The sequence below is a fragment of the Micromys minutus genome (assembly GCF_963924665.1).
Source record: "Micromys minutus genome assembly, chromosome: 16".
NCBI lineage: Eukaryota > Metazoa > Chordata > Mammalia > Rodentia > Muridae > Micromys > Micromys minutus.
Window position 1 is genome coordinate 4,823,032 of NC_137985.1, and position 25,181 is coordinate 4,848,212.

General features: G+C 40.6%; 1 protein-coding gene across 1 annotated transcript; it reads left to right on the forward strand.

Moving 5' to 3' along the window:
* Nucleotides 1-362: 362 nt before the first annotated feature.
* Nucleotides 363-11,487, forward strand: MMP7 (matrix metallopeptidase 7; the record flags this gene model as incomplete). The annotated part of the gene is made up of 6 exons (XM_080930133.1): nt 363-479; nt 3,295-3,521; nt 3,607-3,755; nt 4,674-4,802; nt 6,169-6,330; nt 11,207-11,487. The coding sequence occupies 6 exons, from the start codon at nt 363-365 to the stop codon at nt 11,485-11,487; spliced, it is 1,065 nt and encodes a 354-aa protein (XP_080786259.1).
* Between the last annotated feature and the right edge of the window lie 13,694 nt (nt 11,488-25,181).

Here is a 25,181-nt window from a genome sequence, read left to right on the forward strand (position 1 = left end):
GACTTATACACTGTTCCCCATATTATAAATGTTTAGAAAAATCCTTGTAAGATACAGAATACAATGGCAGATCCAAAACTCTGTCATTGATAAGACTTGAAAGAGTAGTAATTTGATTCCAATAAATAAAACTAGTTTTCTTGTGGATTCACTGTGTGGGGGGTCATCTAAAAGATAAATATCATGTGCTCCTCCTGCCAATATAAAAACACAATACTTCCTCGTAGTTGCTAAATTCTAAAAACAAAGAAAGAAAGCGTGCAAATGAGTCACCTATTTCCACATTCAGGGCTGAGAAGCCATATAAATTTCTCCAGCCCCTGTCAGGAAACATCAAAGTGACTGAGAACAATCACTTACTGATGGCAGCTATGCGGCTCACCCTGTTCTGCATTGTGTGTCTGCTGCCAGGCTGCCGGGCCCTGCCAGTGTCCCAGGAAGCTGGAGATGTGAGCGCACATCAGTGGGAACAGGCTCAGGTATATGGTTCTCTCACCACCAACATTTCACATGTGCTTTTGAATAATCTGTCCTTCAGTGCTTGTGTGGCAGTAAATATTCTTGGGCATAATGTTGCTGGTTAGAAAAGCAGTGCATGCTTTCTGTGAATAACCATCTAAGCCAACTTTCTAAGCCTTCCTAAATTCTGATTGAATGCCAGCTTCTTTATCTGCTTTCTAGATAGACTCGGACATTCCATTTCATTTCTGGCCTTAAATGTTTCAATTTAGAAACTGAAGAAGTATAACAATGATGTCACCAAGTGGAGAGGTTGTAGCATACTTAATGCAGCACTAAAATATCTCACCCATGCTTAGGAATGCAAGTGTTGTTACTGTTTTCTTGCAACTTGTGATTATTTTCCTAAACTGTACTCAAATGGATGTCTAAGGATAAGGTCTCACAGTGAGACCAGTAGTCAGAAATCGCAGAAAGAAGGTGTAACATTCTTGCATGCACATTAGAAGCTTTAACGCCATCTATGTTCTATCCCCTGGGGTTAAACTAGCACCAGTAACATGAGGATAGAAGCTCACATGTGCAGTGGTTACCCATAGGAATGCAGTATAGACTGTCATCTGATCAGGAGCACTAGCCTGGATAGAGCTCAGTCACCTTGACTCGTGTTCTTGCTACCACAATAGAGGTAGGAATCAGGATAAGCTTTTCTAGCTCAGAAATCAGGATTTTTCAAATATATTGTTATTTGGTAAAATTGGACAATGACTGACGCGCTTGAAGCATAAGAATAGAGCTGTGCTTCATACTCAGCTTGACTTTTTAAAAGATGAAAAAAGTAGATTGAACCATAAATTATACCTTACCAAATAGTATTTTTTAAGAGTTTTGATTCCGGTTTCTCCAGGATGCTCTTACAAAGGTATTTAGGCCCTTTGCTTAGCAACCAGAATGTCTAATAGAAGAAGAATTGTTATGTATTTTGAGCCCAACCTGAGCTACACAATGAGGTCCAGGCTAGCCAGTGCTAAAGAGCAAGATTTTTGTCTCAAATTGAAACGAGAATGCAAGCATGTCATCTAAAGAGTGTCTCATTAAGGTCTACAGCTCCAGAAAGGATACAATATTTTTTATTTAAAAAGAATGTGTTCGTGATTATTATAAGTGAATAATGAGAATTTGTTGTATTGAGCAAAACACCATGGCAACAAGTAAAAGAGTATCTTGTTGGTCAGTTTGTGGACAGCCACTACCAGGCACTCTAATACTGTCAGCAAATGACTGAACAGATGGTAAGCCATTCAACAATCTTCCCACTACACAGGCTTCTAGCCTGTACACTTTTCCTAAGAAAATTTCCTTGGAAGTGGATTACAGACAACTGGAGTAATCTTTGTCTGCTGTTTCACCTCTCTAAGCCACGTGTCTTCCTACAAGACAGAGGCATTTCTGTACCACTTTAAATCCAGCACTTGTGAGGCAGAGGCAGTATATGTGTACCTGCCCCTAGGAAGAGTCTTCAATGCCTTCGTGAATTGCTGCTGTGGTCAATTGTCTTGCCTCTTCATATTCTGGTTGAAGATCTCCCATCCCATGACCAGGATACTTCAGACATTGTTTTCTTGGGAAGATCTGGGGTTCTGATTTATTCTGACACCTCCTAAATGGGCTATACTAACAGCAGAATGGGCTGAGGAAAGAGGGAAAGGGGACTACAGATAAGGAATCTCAAGACCAGGCTGCTGCTGGCTCAGTGTGTGAACCTAAAGAAAGCATGTGGATGCTATGAGATGTGGTCTCTTCCTGGACTAGGGTTAAGTCAAACTAGTTAAACTAATAAGCACATGACTTTTATCCCTATGGAACTGATAATATGCAGAAAGGAGCAGCTCAAGCATGGTTAGTAGACCTCACATCTCCCCATAGGGTCTTTGATGCCCAAGTGTCTTACTACGTTCTCAAACTCTCCCCCCCCCTCTTTCTCTCTGTCTCTCTGTCTCTGTCTCTCTCTGTCTCTCTCTGTGTGTATGTGTTTGTGAGTGTATGTGTATATGTATAAGTGTTTGTATTTATATATGTTTGTGTATATGTGTGTATGTTTGTATATATCTGTGTGTTAGTGTATATATGTATGTGTTTGTGTTTATGTGTGTTTATGTGTGGAAATGTAAGTATGTGCAAGTATGAGTATGTGCATGTGTATGTGTGTGCATGTATGTGTAGTATATTTATGTGTTTCTGTATGGATATTGTATATTATGTGTGGTGCCTATGTTTTTATGTGTGTGTATATTTGACTATATGCATGCTTGCATGTATGTATATGAGTGTATTGTGAGTATATACATGATTGTGCATATATGTGTGTTTGTATATGTATCTGTCTTTGTTTGTGTGTCTGTGTGTAGGTCATAGTTTGTTATTGGTAGTCTTTAGTAATCCTCCTGCCTTTCCTCCCTGGCACTGAGTTTTTAACATAGGTTCTGGGAATCAAACTCAGGTTTTTGAGGTAAGCTCTTCTCTCACTGAGACCTTTTCCCAGCCCTTGTTGTGCTTGCTGAAGACACACTGACACTTTAACTTCTTTAAGAATAACACCAAGTTTTAAAAAGTGGGTGGTGTGTTTATCTTTCGAGTATGCACAGAGAATGCAGTGCGTTAGACATTCTTCTAGTTGTCTTATGCAAAAGCATAATAGTCCATCTCCCCTCACCAGTGAATATTTACTTTACTCCATAATTGTCTGTCTTCAAATCACTATCCAAATCCACAACCACAGCAAATATAAGAAATGCAGGTTTTTAAATAAAAGATTTTTTACTCTCTGTCTACCAGAATTATCTTAGAAAATTTTACCTCCACAACTCTAAAACAAAGAAAGCCAACAGTCTAGTGGACAAACTCAAGGAAATGCAGAAGTTCTTTGGCCTTCCCATTACTGGAAAGTTATCCCCCCTCATCATGGAGATAATGCAGAAGCCTAGGTGTGGAGTGCCAGATGTTGCTGAATACTCACTAATGCCCAACAGTCCAAAGTGGCATTCAAGAATTGTCACCTACAGGTGAGGCTCACTTTAGCTCATTCTGATGGAAGCAACAAAACCCTTTTCCTGAAAACTCAAACACTGAATTTTTGTGTGCCTTCAGAATCATATCCTATACATCAGACTTGCCTCGATTCTTAGTGGATCAAATTGTGAAAAAAGCTCTCAGAATGTGGAGCACGCAGATCCCACTGAACTTCAAGAGGGTTAGTTGGGGGACTGCGGACATCATAATTGCCTTCACAAGGGGAGGTAAGGATAGCTCCTTCAGAGCCTGAGATAGCTGTCTCCTGAGAGGCTCTGCCAGATCAAAACAAATACAAAGATGGATGCTCACAGCCAACCATTGAACTGAGAATGGGGTCCCTAATGAAGGAGTTAGAGAAAAAAATTGAAGGAGCTGAAGGGGTTTGCAACCCCAAAGAACAACAATACCAACCAACCAGAGCTCCCAGGGACTAAACCACAATCCAAAGAGTACAAATGGACGGACCCATAGCTCCAGCTGCATATGTAAAAGAGAATAGCCTTGTTAGGCATCAATGGGAAGAGAAGTCCTTGGTCCTGACAAGGCTCAGTGCCCCAGTGTAGGGGAGTGTCAGGGCAAGGAGGTGGAAGGGGGTGAATGGGTAGGGGGCACCCTAGAGAAGCAGTGGGAGAGAGGATGGGATAGGAAGTTTATGGAGGGGAAACCAGGAAAGGAAATAACATATGAAATGTAAATAAAATCTATCCAATAAAAAAAAGAGTAAAAAAAAAAGGAAAAAGTATGTGTTGTTTATATTAGTGTTCTCCTTTCAAAGTCTAAGTCCTTTCATGAGCACTCAAGAGGGCTTTAATTTGTGAAACATATGTTTAACATGTGGGAGGGGCCTTGGTTTCTAGTTTCAGTATCACTCACACACACACACATACACACACACACACACACACACACACACACACACACACAGGTTGACAATGACAATGATGGGCAGTGGACCTAATAAAGACAGGTACCTGGACTCGACCCACAGGCCGCACATCTTCTGTGGGAAACTGACTATTGGTACCAAGGGGGTCAACAACTAGACTGGCTTCTCTTTCCAATCTTCATAATCACATGATTGTGAAGAGAGGAGAAGGTCATGGAAAACTGAGACTCTGATAGAAATCACTGTGCTTTTGCAGATCATGGTGACAACTTCCCATTTGATGGACCAGGAAACACCCTAGGTCATGCCTTCCCACCTGGGCCAGGCCTAGGCGGAGATGCTCACTTTGACAAGGATGAGTACTGGACCGACAGTGAGGATGAAGGTACAGTGTTCTGTGTCTCTTCTATGGTCATTGCATAAGTGGCAAGTAATGTACTAGATGCTTTAAATGTTTTCTCATTTAATATTTTTTTTAATTTGTATGTGGGATATGTAGAGACTTACCTGGTAGGAAAGAACAAACTCTCACAGGTTGTCCTCTCACCTTCATTCTTGTAAATGAATGCACAGATTAAATAAAAATAAATAAACAGGATAAGGAAAAATGGGACCCTTACTGGTCATGAAGCTAAAAGGTTAGCTGAGGGCAGTCAAAGCAGTTAGCTGCCCCTACCTAGCCCAAAGCTAACATAAAGCTCAAAGTTAAAGTCATTAACTATCTCAGACCTTGAGGTCACACAGAATAGCTTCTAACTTTCTAAAAAATTAAAGCCAACAATAACCATATGCAATCAATTTAATTTGTTTCTTCCTTAGTAGCCCAAAGGAGATGGACACAGTTCTCACATCCAAGGTTTCCAAGAGTGCACTGGTCAGAACTTCTCCACAGAGTCTTTAACACACAGAGATTTGAAGTAACAGTCATTTCCTGATGGCCCTGCCTCACTTTCCAGCAAAGCATATTATTCTTTCCCTGAATTCTGGTTTCATAAAGAACTGCCATAGCCATTTTTTCTGCTCTCCTTTGACTCCTTATCTGGGAGGTTGGTTTAGGGTATATGTTCTTAACTTTAGGTCACTCACTAAAGGACTAAAGTTCTTCCCATTATTCTAATTTGAATGTGAAATGTTCTCGTGAACTCCTGCAAATGCACAGTTGGTTCCTGGTTGATGGCACTTTTTAGAAAGGTTATGATGCCTTTAGAAGGTGGCATCTTGCTGGTGGAGGGCAGGCTTTGATGGATTATAATACCCTACTGTATGCTCATGCTCCTCTCTCTCTCTCTCTCTCTCTCTCTCTCTCTCTCTACTCCTTCCTTTCCTCCCTCCCTCTCTCCCCTCTCCCTTTCTCTTTCCCTCTTCCTTTTCCTCACCTTCCCTCCCTCTCTTTCTCCCTCTCCCCTCTCTGAGTCTCTTCCCTTGTATGTATATGAAATTTGATCTACAGACCACTTTCCTGCCACCTGCTGTTGCCATGACTTCTTTGACATTATGGATTCCATCCCTCCAGCAACATAAGCCAAAATAAATTCTTTCTTCCTTTGATTGCTGAGGACATGGTGTTTTGTCACTGCCATAAGAAAATGAGCAATGCACTCTCCTTTTAGCCTACTCCCTTTTGAAGGAAGTAACCAATAACCAAGGAAGCCTGGGTATTGACTATTCTTTCCCATTATGATGTGGCTGTTATATTGCAGGTGTTTATATATTTATTTTAATATTTATCATATACACTTCCCTGGCTGTAGGAGTGAACTTCCTGTTTGCTGCCACCCATGAATTTGGCCACTCTCTGGGTCTGAGCCACTCTTCTGTTCCTGGTACTGTGATGTACCCTACTTATCAAAGAGGCCATTCAGAAGACTTCAGTCTTACAAAGGATGACATTGCAGGAATTCAGAAGTTATATGGTAATAATTATGGCTTTCAAAAGAAAAATGCTGGGCATGAAAGATATCATAAAATAGGGACTTTTCTGGAAAACCACAGTGGGACTTAACCCTGAATAAAACCTACACAGTGGGTCAGTGCAGTGCAAGGCTAGCCCCTGTAAGGTCCCAAGGTGAACAGCAGCCTCCCATTCCTGGATGGTGTTTATATTATGCATATAAAAGGATACTCATTTTATTTTTAATTGATTTCTACACACTTGTGTGAGTGTGTATGTGCATGTGTGTGTACATGTGTGTGTAAATTAACAAAGTACTACACATATGTAGGGTCAGAGGACAATTAGCACATGTCAGTTCTCTTGATCTCCTGCATGACTCCTAGGGATTGTGTGTGGATCATCAGGCAGGCACTGGAGCTGTTGTACGCTGGGCCATCCCACCAGCTGACATTTCATACTATAAGCTTCCAGAGTTCACTAGGAGATGGAACTGTTATCATCCTTCCTTTCTCAGATCAGATTCACTAAGAGCGCCCCACCCCCAGGGTATTCCCAGCTGCCAATGGCCAAAGTGTTTATAAAGATGGACGCATGGAAGTGGTCTCCAACAGACAACCACAGCTGTCGTAGTAACCACTGCCCATGAAGCCTGCCAATGCTGTGTCCCAGTCTCCCTTAGTTTCAAACAGCAAGTTTCAGTCACTATTTGCTTGATAGAGATTATTAGAAATAGTATTTTGGGAAGAGAAAATAAAACCAATGTCTTTGGATAAAGATGAGGAAAATAAGGTCTGAGAAGGAGAAGTGACTTTCGGGTATTGGTGTGTCTTTCCGAATTTCCACCTTCTCAAGACAACATGTACTCAAGAATCCAGAATTCCATATTCATCAAACTTATCCAAAAACCTACTTTACACATGAATAAAAATGAGGATACAATGTCAAAAGATAAGAGTCATCAAATGATCAAAAAAGAGACCTGTACTCAGGAAAAAAATGTTTCTACAGGAAGAGAAGTGGAAATCTGTGGACCTAGAATTCTCTCGAACTCATCAGTTCCCACAATATGTTCCCAGAACAGTTTGCAAAGGAGTGATTACGGCAGTGTAGTGTTTCTAGTACTGCCCGTACTTTAGATGTATATGAGTGCTGAACACATGTTCAGACAATTTGTCCTAAGTTATAATTGTTTTTGAGGCAAGTTCTGTCTGTGTAGTTCTTGCTGTCTAGGTAGATCAGGCTTCCCTGAGCTTTCTATATAGACCAGTCTGCCCTGAACTTTCTATGTAGACCAGGCTGGCCTTCCTTAAATGTACTTTCCTACTGCTGGTATCAGAAGCATGTGCACCAACACACCACATCTAGGTAACACAGATGAGTTTGGGGTTTGGGTGTTTCTGTTTGGTTTTGGTTTTGATTGATGCTGGGAATTGAACCTGGGACATTGGCTGTGTTTGTATTGATGTAGAATGTTTCCTGTGTGATTTATGTTCTTCTTTTCTTCCTTATCAGGAAAGAGGAACAAGCTGTGGTAGATGCAGACACCTCACAGACACTGCCCTGCACTGCATTCCCCAGCTAGAATGAGCAAGGCCCTTCCTGAGCTGCACATGCTCCTTTCTTCCTTGTACTGTGGATTGGTTTTGCACATCCTTCTGAGGGTCATCTTGATGGAATGATTCTGACTAATCTCAGGTAACATGAAGTTGATAGACATCAACAATAAATATCCCATGCAAAAACAACCCCAGTGTTATTATTCTGTGGTCAGAAGACATTTTCAGTAACCAAAAAGGATATGCTACATGATGAATCAAAGATGAAGTAAAAACTAATTTAGACATTATTTGAGGTTATTTGGATCTATCTTCACCAAGTAGAGCAGGTAGTCATGCCACCTCTTTATTAGTCAATGGTATAGCCCCAAGTTATGACCACTTCCTTGTCTTTTTGACCCAAACCCCATCTCTCTGAGTCTGCTGGGAAACCAAGTTCTTCTCACAAAATGTTTGTGCTCCTGAGGACTTAAAACTTCATGGTTAGCACCAGCTCTAAGTTCCTGCTCCCACATCTCTCCTGATAAGGCTGCATCCTGTATTCCCTCTCCTTGCCCTCTACGCATCCACTTGTCTGTATCACCTTTTCCAAGCCAGTCTTGCTGAAGAGACTGCAGCCACTGAAGATGTATAGTCATGGTGGGATTTTACACTGAAGTACACAGTGGAACAAAACTAACATTGGAGGCCAGTGATAGCTTAGAGGGTAGCAGTGCTTGCTACACAAGCATAAGGGCCTGGGTTCAAATCTCCACAACCCATGAAGAAAGCAAGTATTGGTAGGGGGAGCAAGGTGGAGACAGGAGAATACCCAGGACTTATCAATTGTTACCCTAGCTCTAAACTCAATGACAGACTCAGTCTTAAGAGGTTAAGTTGGAGGGTGAGAGAGTAGGATATCTTCCTCCAGACTCTGTGAATGTGTATACAAGCATGCATACTCAGGGCAGGTAATAAGTAATAACAGATATGCCTGTTGCCTTTGAGTCCTCCACTTAACCAGCAACAGCCATCTCCCGCTGGCCTCCTGCCTGCAACCTCCATTTCTCCCCAGTCCTGTAGGCTTAAGACCCTTGTAAATCTAGACTTCTGCTGAAACTTGGTTTCTTGCTATCCTGTGTTCATTTCATGCCCTGAGACTCATTAAGAAGTTTCTCTCTGAGTGACCAGGACAAAGCTGCCAAAGCTTGCCTATCCCTTCCTCTTTTCTCACTCTTGCTTGCATAGTTCTCCCTGAAAAATAGAAATATATTTAGTTTTTCTGATATAGATTATGCCCCCTGTTTGGTCTGTTGCTATGTATTATAATACTAAAATATGTACCTGAAGCAAAGGTCTATGCCTGTGAGTGAATTCTCACATTTACAAGCTTTGGATGTATGAAACTTGTTCATTATTTAAATCTATTGGTTAAATAAAATTGGCGACAGCTAAGTACTGGAGAGATTAAAAGTAGGTGGGTTGGAGTGACCTGGTTGGAGGAGGAGAGATAAGGAAGGGAAGGGGGAAGAAGAAGAGGGAGAAAGAGGAAACCCCCATGAGGGGCGATGGCCAATTAGCACGTGGCCTGGAGAAGAAACAGCAAGTATCTGGGTGCACCACTGGGAAGGTGACCAGGCCAGCGTAGAAGAGTAGATTAAGGGTTATCTCCAGTCATGAAAGCCAAATCAGACAATGATAGTCTGAGTCTCATGTATTTGTGAGCTAGTTGGATTTAAGCTAAAACTGGTTTACTACAGCCCCCAGCACACAGGTTTTTTTAAATATTACTTACAGACTTTTTTTCAATACTCTAAAACTAAGAAATAGCAGCACAGCCATTAAGAATGCATTATAGAAGTGAAGCCTTAATCTACATATAGAATATATCCAAACCAAAAATTGAACAGAAAATAGCACACTAGCAATGGTAAATGGGAGGCTGGTAAACCTGGGTTCCTGATTCAGTAGACAACAAAGCAGCCTATCGAATGTAGTTCTGCGTTACTCACCCTTTCTGCTGGCTTAATGTTTGCATTCTATCTTGAGCAAGAGGTGGCAGTCTCTCATGCAGCTGGCATGCTCTTGCTTTTTGTATCCAGCCTTCCCTCCACACCTCCAAATGCTAGAATGCTAAGGTGAAGCAGCTGGAGGGGAATGCAGGACCAGAGTGATCCATACTTGTCCAGATGCTTCTTACTGGAAACACTAGAGGAAGGACATCTGCTCTGGGGCTCTGAAGGACCCACTTGGGTACTGCTTAGCCAGGCTCATGCCTTCCAATTAACTGATTTTGCTCATATCTTTGGCTTGCAAATCTGGGTTGACTCCTGCTTTCTACATAGAGTTTTACCCCTGATTTTAATCTTAAACAGGAAGTCATCCCCTGACTTAGCATAGAGAATCTAACTCCAGAAAAAAAAAGTCAGAATGGCCACTTATACATAGAACATTCTTTAGTAAATTAAGACCTAGCTTCTGTTTTAATTGTGATAAAGGCAGATCACATGATAGCTACCATGTTAACTCTAAGAGTACAGATGAGTACTACTGGGTATATCTACATTGTGAATTTAAAGCATAATTTTTAAGACATAGTTTCTATATCTCAGGCGGGCCTACCTCAATATGTAGTCAAAAAATGCTTTTAACTTCTTCTTCTCCTGCAACCACCTCCCCAGTGATATACTAGTGTGTGCCACCACCCATGGCTCCTATAGTGCTGGTGCTAGAACCCAGAGCCTTTAGCATGCTATGCAAATGTCCTGCTAACTGAGCCACATCACCAACAGAAGCAAGCTTCCTGGCTTCAGCATTGTGGGCATTTTTCTAAAGATTTAAATATGTTTATTTAGTGTGTATGAATGGTTTGCCCCCAAGGGATAGCAGGGATTTCTGGGAGACATAAGACAGAGAGTAATGGAAATGCATCAGCAGAGGCCTAAAACACACTAGTCTGCAGAAGCCTTTGGGGGTGAGGTGGGGTGAGCTGAGTGTTCATGGCAGAAGGCGACTCTGAGAGCATGAACTGAAATGTGAGTCTCCCACCTGACCTCAGCACACAGCTCCAAGAATAGATTCTTCTGCCCACCATTATGCATGACGTTCTGAGTCCAGTCCACTAAACACACAAGGGAGGGGAAAGACATAACTCAGGCAAAATTTATGCTCACAACCACCCATAATTCCAACAAACCCAGTGCCCTCTCTGGTCTCCACAAGCAGCTGCATACATGTGTACACACCCCACATAGATACCCACACACAAGGTAATTACAAATAAATGTTTTTAAAAAGAGAAAAATAGATTTTTCCGTGAACACCAGGACTTTAAGATGGTGTCCCTTGTGCCATTGAAAGAAAAGAGGCTCATGGAGGTTAAACTTGGAGAGCTGCCAGGCTGGACACTGATGCAGGACTTCACCCTCAGTGGCAATGCAGGAGCCTTTCGGAGAGGGTATGACGGTATGACAACAAATACATCTCAGAGATTAGCACGGGACTGGCAGCCTAAATGGTTTACAGCTACTCCGTTTCTTACAATGAACTTAAACATTAGCAGCGACACAAATATCACTAAAGAGGTCACTGAGGAGGGCACTGCATGGCTGAGCATAACCGCCTGGCCCGCTCAGATCTAAGAAGAATTCACCCGGCTGAACCGTCATACCCTGACAGAACTAGTATCCAATAAATGGTGACTGACTGGTTCGAAAAAATAAAAAATAAAAAAATAAAAAGAGAAAAATAATCCCTCCTGTGATACATAGCATCTCAACTCACTCCAGTGTGCCGATCGGAGCACTGGCCGTATACAGAAGAGAGTAAACTTGGCTACTGGGAATTGGTTCTAATACCTTGTCTTATTTCAGCTTCCAAAAGCTGCAGTCTCCAGACTTGAAGATCCCTGCCCCCAACTGGCTTCGATTAATAAAAAAATTGCCAATCAGCCAATAGCTGGGCATGAAGATGGGGAGAGACTTTTAGACTAAATGAGCAAGGGACCAAGGGACAGAGGAGAAACAGAGAATCGCCATGATGGAAAAAGAAAGATGAAACTGCATGTAAGAGTCCTAGGGCCACTTTCCATTTGGGTCTGTGGTAGCAGAAGTGAAATATAGATTTTTAAAAGATGTTAACTCCGGGATATAAGAGGGGAGTGTTTGCTAGCCGTGGAGAAGTTTAGAGGTGCCCAACCATTGAGCTAGTCAGGACATATCAAAATTAGCTGGGGTGTGTGTGTGTGTGTGTGTGTGTGTGTGTGTGTGTGTGTTTTATTTGCAAATCCAGAGAGCTCTTGGGCAGGTGCAGCACAGGAGCCAAAGTGAACTCTCATTGTCTTTAAAATCGGTTCCCTAGAAGACCCTATTGCCTGTCAGCCTTTTATGGTAAAGATAAGTAACACACACTTTTGGGTCATCAAAACTTTCTTCTCAAGTCTTTCTTGAGGTACCCCTAACCTTCAGCTGACCTTGGTGGCCAAGTGTGTCCTCCCTACTTCTCACTTTAGTCACTTGAAAAAAAAGCAGACACCTGCCCAAGCATTGCCAGCCTCATATGTGAAAATATAAATTTTTATTCATTTATTCAGTAGGGATTATTTTGCATGCTCCAGAACTGTATAAGTTGAAAGTATGATCCCAAACAAAAAATCTCATGTGCACATGGGCCAGAAAAATGTACCACAGTACAATGACATCTGTGGGGATTAGGAACTCTGTAACGAGTCTTGTTAGTGGTGAGGGAAGATCTATGAGGTTTGGCTGTCAGCTGGTTCAGTGACTTTTGGGCATCATATAATAGGTCAGTGTGTCTTTAATAAATTCCCTTTTCCCTATTCTAGAATTTAAAAAAAATTGTCCTATAAAAGAAAAGGCAATATTGGTCAGTCTTCCCTGGAGCAACCGAACCAATAAGGCTGGGTAGTTCAACAGTGGTCATCTGCACACTTGGGAGCCTCCGGCACTCTCTGTCTCTGCTGTTCCAGTCCAGTGCTGGAGGCTTCATAGATTCCTGTAGTCATTGCTGTGTAGTTTAAGTGAGAAGGCCGAAGGAACTGAAGTTTCCTGTCAGGCAAGAATGGTAGGGATAGACACGCTCACTCAGGAAGTGGCTGTGAAAGCAGATAGGCACATACAAGTCTTTCCTTGGGACTCTTTGTATCTAAGCTACCCACTGGAAATGCTGCCCCTTGGAGGGTGGGTCTTCCCCACTTGGTTAAACGTCTCTAAGAATGGCTTCATATATGTTCCCAGAAGGAGTGTCTCCTAGGTGACCCTAAGTGACCCCTTCAGGATTTTTATTGTCATCTGTGCCTCCTCATTAGCTTCATGTACCACTATTGCCTTTCAGAAAAATGGAGCCCACAGATTCGTAACAAGGACCAGATCAAGTGACTGATGTGATGCAGAGTGAGGCCATTGCTCTCTCTGTGCACAGTGGACACAGCACAGCTGCTGTCTTCCTGGTGCTCTTAACAATGCATAAGTAACACAGGTTACTGTATAAGTTTATAACTTTATAACATAAATTACATTAATGCAATAATAACAGAAATGAACAATTATGCTGAAACTTTTGTTTGAATACTACTCACCCTCTATCCTCCAAGGAAGCCCTGGAATTCCTCAAACTTTTTTCTTCAATTTGGACCACTCTTTTTTGTTTTATTGGTTATTTTATGTTACTTTTTGAGATAAGTTCTTGATATGTATTCCAGACTGACCTCAAAGTCATTAGGCCCATGCTGACCTAAAACTCATAATCTTCCTGCCTCCATGCTAAGGTTTCAGATTTGCACATTTATACCCTGCTTACCCTTTCTCCCCAGTGCTGAGTGTTGAACCCAGAGCCTGAAGCATGCTAGGCAAACACATTACCACTGAGCTACATGCCCAGTGCCTATCCTCTGTGATAATTTTCTCATTTTATAAAGTAGAACATATTAGCCTTCCCCTTCCAAAATTTGTTGACCTATTAATCATAAGACGTGGTATGGTGGTCATAAGAACCTGGCACCAAGACACACACACACAATACACTCATAAAATGTATTGCAAGTTTTGGAGAGACTGTGGTGGAAACACCTCAGGAACAAAAGGGGGGAAACAGAGAGAGCTGTGAAAGATCAAACTCAGGCCAGCAATCTTGACAGCAAATGTCTTTATCCCTGTCCATCTGGCTAGCTTTCCCCCAAGATTCCTTGCATGTCTAATCCTATGTTGGTGTCCTCCTTAGAGAATATAGCTCACACCAGGATTGTCCAGTTTTTTATTCTTGTATAAAAATGAGCCTCAAGAATGCCTCCCAAGAACAACCATGTATTATTTCTTAAGATTCTGAGACTTAGCATCTCCTGCATGGTCCAGCTGTATAGTGAGGTAGATGGGTTGGTTTAGAAGATTTGCAAGCCTCACTTATGTGTCTGTTGTGACAGAAGAGAGACTGCAAAGCTTGAGTCAGCTGGGACTATCAACCCAACCATAGTGTCTACATGTAGCACCTCTGCCATGCAGTATACATATACATATACATATACACATACACATACACATACACATACACATACACATACACATATACATATACATATACATTATATATATACACACACATACACATATACATATACATACACATGCACATACACATGCACATACACATACACATACACATACACATACATATAATATACATATACATATACATTATATATACATATACACACATACACATATACATACACATGCACATACACATGCACATACACATGCACATACACATGCACATACACGTGCACATACACGTGCACATACACGTGCACATACACGTGCTTATATATACACACATATGATAGTTTGCTCTGAGAGTACATATATGCACTATGTGCATGTTTGGTATCCATGGAAATAGTGAGCATCTGACACATGACACATGAAACTGAAACCAGCATGTGAGTGCTGGAAATTGAACATAGGAACTCTAACCGATGGGCCATCTCTCTAGCCCCATCATCCAGGATTTAATTTGAATACCTTTATGGATGTGCCTTTGCCTTCATACAACACCACTCTTGCCATACTCAGTCAGATGGTAAAAGAAACAACAGATACATCCAGAATAAAAAAATAAAAAAATAATTGGCACTTTCAGTTTGAAGCCAGAAGAGCCAAGAAATTTGCAGTGGTGCTCTAAACAGCCACACGGGGCCACCCTTCCACTTATGAAAACACCTGCCACTTAAACTATGAGGCAGTTATGAATTCTAACCAAAAGCATACTGGCTACAACAAACATGCCGGGCAGATCCCACCAAGTGCCTCCTAGCTTCTGCCCTCATTTGTCATCATGGCCCAGTTGTCAATGACAGAAAAAGACAGAGACATAGCGCTGATGAGACTGTCCTGACCAGTCAGTCCCTAGCCCACACATAGCCCTTATAAAGGGAGATAGAGCAATTTGTTGTTGGCCTTTTTTGTTGTTATTGTGGTTACAAATGCAGAAGGTTGTCATGAGAGGTAACCCCTGGCCACAGATTTGCCAGTCATTTAGATCCTATAAAACTGCAAGTCTTCCATTTTCTAGTAAGTATAAAGAAGAAGAAAACAGGCCCTCTGGCCCACCTCCATCTAAGGGTCAACTGTAGTCTTCTGTGCATTCTGAAATTTTCATCAGTGAGGAAGAGAGAAGGAATTATGGACTGGTGCTGTGTAGGACTGTTCTCCCAGAAAAACTGCCAGCATCCTCAGGAGTTCAGGTGAGCCTCTTCCAAAGCAACCTCACAGCTGTGATGACTGCTGACAATTCCTTTATAAAAGGTGGTGGTGAAAAGCGCCATGGGACCCTCACCCATCCACCCCTCTCAACCAGTTGTGAGCACTTGATCCCAGTGGGGAGGAGGAAAAGTATACAGGAGAGGAAGAACTGGGGAGAGGGCTCCTTCTGCCTCAACATGGGTGGCCATTATGCATGCTGGGCAGAGACCATCCACCAGAGCGGTATTAGGCTACCCAGGCTCCTACCTGTACCCCACTCGTTGGTCTGTAGGGTTCCCAGAATAAATTTTAGTGGACTCACACCTCAGCCTGTTGGTCCCCAGGAAGAGAGAGAGACATTGCTTATATCTCCCACAGAAAAATAATTTTAGGAACAGCTGTGAATGTAGCTTGATGATAAAATGTTTTCCTATAGTATGAGGTCATGGATTTGATTCCCAGTATGAACGGAGGTCAGTGGGAATAATAAGGCCAGTGTTAAAGGAACAGTGCAACTAGAAATGCAAGTCCTGAGGTTAATTCTCCCACAGAGAATGATAGCCTTGTCTGAGTGTTTGCTTCAGAGAGTCTCACTGTATCACCTTGGCTAGCCTAGAACTAACTCTGTAGATCAGGTTAGCCTAACTCTGTCTCCCAAGTGCTGGGATTAAAGATGTGAAGCACCACACCTGGTTTGCAGCAGTCTTTTTAAATCTGTGTTGCCTTTTGCCAAGTCCTCTATACAAGAATTAGTTAGTTTAGACTTGGTAATGAAGAAAGACCCACCATCCCAGGCATTGATAGTGGGGAGAGCCAAGTCTGGGATGTGGTATGTGTCTGCTGTGTACTGAAACAATATCTCATATAGTGCAGTCTGGCCCCAAACTCATTATGAAACACGATCCTTGAATCTGTCTCTCAAACCTCCTGCGTGCTGTCCTCACCATACCTGGTTGAAGAGGTATTAGAAATGGAATATGCTAGACAAGCTTTCCACCAACATAACCAATTCTCTCATTTCTGATGTCTTCATAGCAAGACACAGTAATAGGTTCTAACCTAAGGAAGAAGTGAAATTTCTTAGGAAATGTACCATTTCTTAGTAAATGTTCACAGAATCAGAGAGGGTGCAAGAAAAACAAGCGTAAAATATAAACCCATTTGGGATTCTGTTTGAGTAACACTGCCCAATAGGGAATCCCCATTTACCACCTACTAGATCAGAGTCCCAAAAAGGAGAATTTTATGTCTTTGTTAATATCACACATGAACGAGGAATGTGTGTAAAAGGCACATGCCTTATAAGACTGACTGCCTGAGTGTCAGCCCCATAATCCTGCTATTAGGAATGCATGTCTATAAACCCAGCCCTTCCATGACAGGAAGTGAAGGGTAGACAGGAATAATGCTAAAGTCTGGAAAGGCATCCTCTGACTTCCACATGCATGTCCACTAACACATTCATAATACACACTATCATAAACACACACCAAATGAATCATGTTTAAAAAGAGATCACATTTGTCTACCCCCTTATCCTTTGGGGGACAGCTGAAGCTACAGGTAGCATTAAATCTTAACACAACCATGTTTTTACACACACACAACTACAGTAACATTACATCTAAAAACTAGCCTCAGTAAGATATTAACAGATTGAGGATGTAATTCCATAGACAAACCGGCTTCCAAAGTGTTTGAAGCCCTATATTTGGTCCCCAGAACCATTTATAAAAATTAAGAAGTTGGGGCTAGAGATAGAAATCTCAGCAGTTAAGAGCACATTAAGCTCTTGCAAAGAGGCAAACTAGATTCTGATCATATACATCAGAAGATCACAATTGCCAAAAACTCCACCTCTGAGGAATCTGATTCTCCTGGAATCCACAGTTTTCTACATACATACATACATACACACACACACACACACACACACACACACACACACACACACACACACACACACACACACACACGAGAGAGAGAGAGGGGGCGCATCATTAAAATAACCTTATTTTTAAAGTGCAGTAATTCCTAACGTAAAAAGATTGTAACAAAGTATTGTAATAATAAAAAAAAGAATTGTAGGGCCAAAGTCACATTGTAACCTTTAACTAAAGGTCTCTTTTTTCTTTCAATCCTCACTCCAGCTCTGGAGGACCTGTTGATTTTTTGAGCTGACCTTGGACAGCAGTGCGCCAACGAGGACCCAGCACGCTGGATTCAGTGAAGGACACCACAGGAAAAAAGCAGAAGAAAAGTTTGGGCCAGGGTGAGTGAACCTTTTGTAAAAAGATACAAGGTAATGAACGGTAGAGGTAATGGTAATATGTGTTTTGTGTATGTGTTTTAGAGATGCTAAAAAATTAAAGGATTAAAAATAATTCTCATAGGTGTTTTTAAGTCTTTTAGAGAAGAGAGAGAGAAAGATGGGTCTCAGAAAAACAGTCCAGAGTTCTTTGAGGGGGAGCTGAAAGTCAGGAGCCGTCCTGACTCTCTGGTTCCCACTGGAGAAAAGTCTAGTTCTGGTTCTGAGTCCCTTAGGAAGAATATCAGGGTCCCTTTGACACATGTAGCTCTCTTCTCTTGTGTGTTGTTTGTCTCTTGGCACGCCAAGCTGTCTCTCCATGTGTGTCAATTTGTGTGTCTTAATTGAGTGTTGCTTTGTGTTTCATGTTCAAAAAAATGATTAAAATATTATGTATTGGTTGTTTGCTCTTTGATTTAGTTTTAACTCGTGTATAAAAGGGTAAAATTAAAAATAAAAAAATAAGGCAGGCATTCAGTGCCCTGCACCCGAAGTTAGCTCAGCTGGAGACCTGCTGGAAGCTGATATTTAGACCACTCCTAGGTAGGGGTGCCAGCAGCTTCTCCACTTAGAGCTGTTCCATTGCTTCTTCCAGAAAAATCTCTGTTTACTAAGATCATCAGGTGACAAGGTGCTCATTCCTTGAAATTACAGCTAGAAAAAGTGAGAATTTTATCAGGTTTAAATATATAAGATGTGTTGTCACTTCATGCTTGCTTTTGCCTAGTTTTAAAAGGCAAAAATATGCTCTTCATGTCTTAGTTGTAAATTATTTGCTTATAAATAATTGGGTATAATTAAAAATTTGTTAGATAAACAGTCCCTAGTAAGATTGTGGTATAGAAGATTCATAAAGGTAATTTACTTATTTAATGTGATTTTCGAAGATCATCAGATGTTAGCTGACTAAAAACCGTGCCTTAAGCTCACCACAGGAGGTCTCAAACCTCTGTCTGCTGTTCTATGCAGACAGAGGTTTGAGACCTAGATGCAAATCCTAGTCACTCTGCAGTTAACTGAGAGGTGAAGGATTTTGCAAAGAATATAGAGGAAGCAGTTAGTTAATAGCAGATATTATATAGATTATTATTAATTGTTGGCTGCCTGTATTTTTGCTTTACACCCACAGCAGTCCTTTTGGCAAAAGGAACTATTAATGTGAATTCACCTTTCCTTCTCGTTAAGTAAGGTCTTCACATCCTTTGCTGTGTTAATACAGAACTGTATGATAGAAGGTATTTTTTAAGGGAATGTCTCAACCTGATGAAATATTTGTTCCTGATTCTGAGCAGCAATTAAATTAGTTATTGCCAAATACTGATGTTTGGCTTTTTCAGGCAAAATTAAAAATTGATAAATCATTATCCAATAGACAAGTTAAAGTTCTTTTCTCTATGCATGCTTTTATATTTCCTGTAAATTTATGCATGCAGCCCATAGATAATGCAATTGCTGTATTTATAGATGGTTCATCTATGGAAAAAGAGTATATACAATTGGATCACATGTTCATTGTCTTGAGTTTCCCCCTGCTGCAGCAGAGATTTTTAGATTATGTGCTGTAGCCACTGTTTTTAAATGTTAAAAGAATTAGTTCAACTTTAAAGTTATATATTGATAGCCAATATATAGCGAATAGCTTATGATTGCTTAAAATTTTTCTTTTTTTTTTGATACTGCTAATTCTTGAGTTTTACAATTGCTTATACAAATACAACTTAACTTGAGAGAACATACTGTCCCATATTCTATAGGGTTTTTAAGACATACTGGGTTGCTTGGATCCCTTAGTGAAGGCAATACCACAACAGATTTGTATACCAGGCAGATCATAATCTCATATTTTACTATCAAAATAGTAATGGCCTGAGACAACAATTTGATATTGCTAGAGGATATACACATCAAATTTTAAATATTTGTCCTAAATGTCCTCTGTTTCTTCCTATACCACATAGTGGTTGGTGTTCACTCTTGAGGACCTAACCAATTATGACAAATAGATATTACTCATTTCTAATTTTAAAAAATTAAAATATTTATTTAAATATTAACATCTTTTCAGGCTTTCAAGTTGCAACTGCTTTAACAGTGAAGCAACTAAAAGTATAATTTTTTATGGCCTATGTTATTTTCCTATAGTTGGTGTTCCAAATCAGATTATAACAGATAATGGAACTGACTATTATAGTCAAGCATTTGAGTTGCTTTGTTGACAACTTAATATCACCCATATTATTGAGATTTCTAATAATTCTCAAGGACAAGATATTATAAAACAAATACTATAAAACTTTTAAAACAATATCTTCATAAAATAAAAGGGGAAGTTACATCTCCATTTATTTGAATCGCGCTCTTTTTATTTTAAAATTTTTAAAATCTGGATGTCAAGGAACTCTTTGAGTGACTATGGCATTCAACAACTGGGCAAACTTATGCCCAGGTGAAATGAAAGGATCCACATACTGGCATATGGTTTGGTCTTGATCAAGGGGACCAATTAATATGAGGAAGAGGGTGTGTTTGTGCTTTTTCCCACAGGATGCTGCAAGAGTATGCTAGCTGCTAGAGTGGTTGGTGAGGTGTGCTAACGCTGGGACAAAGAATGATACTGACCTTTTGAGCTTCCTGACTCTCTTGACAATGGTGACTAAGAAGCTGTACTGGACATCTGTTCCTGACTGACCTTTGTTTGCCTTTAACCCAGATTGGACAAGCAGCTTTGACTCAAGCTTTTAGACCTTGTGGGACAGAGAACATGAAGACTGTGGAAACTGACTTAGAAAAATTGAACAAATAGAGAAGAAGTTGTAATGACTTTTCTCTTAACTTTAATGTGACCAGTTATTCTGACTCAAGCATGGACTGGTTTAGAAGGTTTCTGGATATTTTTAAAGACATTTAAAAATCCACAATTTCCTTGTAAAGCTACATTTACAGTGGATAAAATTGGGACAAGATCTAGACTTTGAATGTTAGGACATGTATTTAAGCTCCTAATCTTTTATTATTTGGTCATGTTAAAATTACTTATGTTTCTTTTATGATACTTATTGTAAGTCATATTGATTGTACACTTTCCAATTGTGTTACTATTGAATTCTGACATGTTTGTTATGGTGGTTTATCAACCCACTTTTGTTTTATGGCCAGTGAGTATTAGAAGACCCTGACATTCTGAAAAAGAATTTGCAGATACTATAAGTTAGTCAGGCTTTATACATAAGTAAGAGGGTATTAGGTTTGATTATTGCAGACATAATTGTATTGATAGCTTGTATTACTGCTTCGGCTATTGCCTTGACAGAATTTAAGACAGCTACTTTTGTTAATCATTTAGAAAAAATGTTACTAATGTTTTAAATATTCTAGTAGATTTAAATAGGCATTTAGAACAATGGATTGATATTCTTTATGTTATTCTAGTTATTAGAGAAGTGCTTCAGAGTTTAAGAGTAAAAAAGCCATTTCCAGAGTCATGCCAAGTACTAATGGATTTGTTTTACTTCTAAGCTTTACCATGATAGTCATTATAATTGGGAGAAGATTCAGAGACACTTGCAGGGTATTTGGCATAGTTCTTGAAAGACCCCCAAATTGGGGAAGCCCCTTACTCTAGTACCGGGAGAATACGAATCTAAGAACTCACAGAGATCCAATCTTGCTGCAATCAGGCAAGAGGTTTATTAAAGGGGGGGAGGCCAGAGCTCTGGGGATTACACATATCTCACCCAGGAGATAGAGGAATTGAAAGAAAATTAAATTCAAGGTCTGATAATCCTGTTGCTGGTTTTTGGTATTTTCTTTATAGTATAGTTTAGTCTTTAATAATTAAGACCTTCCACAATCTGACAGTCTCTGCAATGCTGAATTCTCTCTTTAAGGAGAAATAATGTTTCCTATACTTTCCTTAGTTTTAGTTGTCTGAATATGATGTGTTTAGGCTATCTCTTATACAAGGAGATGGAATGTGGGGTGAACAGACAGAGAGAAGTATCTTGTCAGTTATTAGCTAGGAGATTTAGGGCTTAACCGCCTTCTTGGGACACCTGGGCACCATCGATTGTGGAGCTCTGGAATTCACAGTCATTAGTGAAGCTGTAACTTATCTTGTATAAGCACCACGGTGCCTGGGACTGCGAAGTATAATTAATTCTTATGTAGATACCAGGGTCGTGAAAAGAGTCCATGCTCTCACATAGGGGGAATAGGGTGAAGAGGTCATTGTGTGGGGCTTGGGCGCCTGACTTCCTGACTGCAGTGAGCGTTGGATGAGCTTTGTACTCACGCTAATTCTTCCCAGCCCCCGACCTTCTCCCTATAAAAACCCCCAGCTTTCGAGTCTCAGGGTCGATACCTCTGTCTCCTGCATGAGATATGTGTCAGCCCAGAGCTCCATCAGTAAACTGCCTCATGGTTTTGCAGCAAGAAAGTTTTTCGAGTTTCATTGGGTGTCCTGAGACTCGAGTGGGGGTCCCCAAAAGGGGGATCTACAGAGTCAACCCCAAACTCAATTAGGGGAACATACTAATAGGAAAAATTACATAAGCAGTTAGCAACAGACACATAGCAATTTCATTAGTTCATTCAAATTGGCACACTCTGTCTGCTTTTGGATATGATTCAACTCCAGACCACTCTGTTTTGGGGGCACATTGACCTTCATACTAGTTTTTCTCAGGACTTCAGAGTCAGGTGGTCTGTGGTTTTTGTTCTCAGCCTTGAGACATATTTGTCCTCAAGGCAGGGTTAGTGGGGGTAACTTGAAACTTTAACTCTTTCATTCTAACACCTCTCTAGATGTCTTAGCCTTACACATTGAGATTATTAATCTAGAGATTGCTGCCCCACTAAGCTTCGATGCTGCAGATGTTGCTGATAAATTTATTCATGGCCTTCTTGGTCCAGAAGAAATTCCTTCTTGGCCTGATTGTGCTAGCTTTTCTAGTCCTGGGAATACTTTTACTCCTGCCTGTTGTGATAAGGCTTGCCTTTTACAACATCAACCTGCTGGATGCCAAAATGCATGGCTTGACACTGAGAACAGACCCCCCCACTTGGAATTATTAACAGGCTGTCAGTCAAGGACGAGCAACTTCTGAACAGTACCTTACCGACCTGAGCCAGAATTGCATTAATACTATATTCCATTTTAATTCAGAATATTAATAGGGAATACTAATAGAAATAATGCGATTCAAAAAAAATTTAGGTAACAGAAGTGTTTCTGTCAGACAACCTAAGAAAGATGCAGTCTTGTTTGTATAATTGATAAGGGGGAGATGTGGAAAGCATTTTTGGCACCTCTGATCAGTTGGTGGCAGAGTAATATTAATTTTTCAGGACACCTTGAAGCTGATCATAGGCAGGAAACTGGCTTCTGTGCTGTGCCATGTAAGGGCTAGAATTAAGCACATTTGCATCTGAAGTTCAGAGCAAAAATGCTTAAGACTGAAACCCAGGGAAGTACATTTGCATTTAAAGCTCCAGGAATGTAGCTCAGGACAGGGCAGATTCAGTGGATGTAGGCTCAGCAGTCTCTTTGTCTTTTGAGACCCCCTTTTTGTCCTGATCTTCACATCTGGCCTTCGGAAAGATGTTTACAGGATCTTTGATTATTAACTTGCTTGTTCCCTGTCTCAGAACTGATGTAATTTTTCTGCATGTAATTAAAGTAGTTTAAAACAAGAAAAATAAACAAGGCCTCACTTCAGCTTCAGCCTCGAGGTTTCAACCTCAAAGCTGGCCAAAGTCACATTGTAAAAAAAGGAAAGAAAGAAAGAAAAGTATTGTAATAACTTAAACATTCGTTTTTTCTAGACTTTTTCATTAATATTTTAGGACACACTTAGCCACAACAAAGTGGAAACTCAAAGATCAAGTTTGTCCATTATCTTATCTCTCAGAAAGTCAGAAACATTTGTATGTTCTTCCACAACCACAGAGGGAGGCAAAGCACTCTGCTGGAAGGCTCAGAGAGGTGGCACAGCAAGTAACCAACCCTGATAACCTGAGTCCCATATCTGGAACTGAAGGACAAAACCAAGTCCCAAAAGTTCTTCTCTGACCTCTGTACAAGTGCTTTAGTACATAGTGTGTGTGTTTAACATACAATGTTAAAGTAGATGTGAATTAAGAGAGTTATTGTTCTTGACTTTTTAATTCATTTGTGTGTTTGTTTCTTATATGTATAGTTTGTGTAGGTCACACCAATCAGGTGCCATGGAGGCCAGAGAAGGTGTCAGGTCCCATGGAGCAAGAATCACACGTGGTTGTAAGACACCAGATGTCTACCCTGGGACCAGAACAAGTTCCACTTTTCTATGATGAAGAGGACATCTTTATTGTTATTGTGAGCTCTCTTCTTGCTCTTTGTAGAGTTTTGGCATGTTTGTCATGTTCTCTAGAGTCCCTGTGCTACATCCTTACCATCTTCACCCTCACTATCTCCACCCTCACCATCTTCATCCTCACCATCTCCATCTCACCCTCACCACCTCACCCTCAACATCTTACAGCCATAAGTTGTTCTTTTGGTGGTGTGCTTTCCTCAGATTCTTGATTTTGGTCTCTCTCTCTCTCTCTCTCTCTCTCTCTCTCTCTCTCTCTCTCTCTCTCGCTCTCTCTCGCTCTCTCTTTCTGTGTGTGTGTGTGTGTGTGTGTGTGTTCTTTGATTTTGTTTGCTGCTGTTGAGAAATGCTACTGATTTTTGTGCATTGAAATTGCAATCAAGAATCATATGGAAGACTGGAGACATGCCTCAGAGGTTCTAAGTTCAATTCCCAGCACCCATACATGAAGACGGCTCCCATCTATAATGAGATCTTGTGTCCTCTTCTGGCATGCAGCCATAATGCAGGAAGAGCAATATATACATAATAAATAAATATTTCTTTAAAAACAAATAATATAGAACTCTCTTACTACTCTATGAGTTTGTCATCTCTCTTTATGTTTATAAATGGTTATAACACTTGCAAAACACACTTCCAGCTCATTCTTCATTGTCTTGCTGACATGTTCCATTGAACTAAACCTTTAATATGACATAAATCTCATAATAGTATTCTTGTTCATAACATTAAAACAAATGAAGAATGTTTAAGTGTTTCTGTGAAAAATAAATGCTTTTCTACCACATCAAAGGAGTTGTTTCCTGGGAAGGGGTGTGGGCTTAATGAGTGTTTGCTAACTCAGACAAGGCTGTGTGTTCCATCTCCACTGCTCTCTAAAGCTAATCCACAGCAAGATGCTTGCATCTACTCTCACT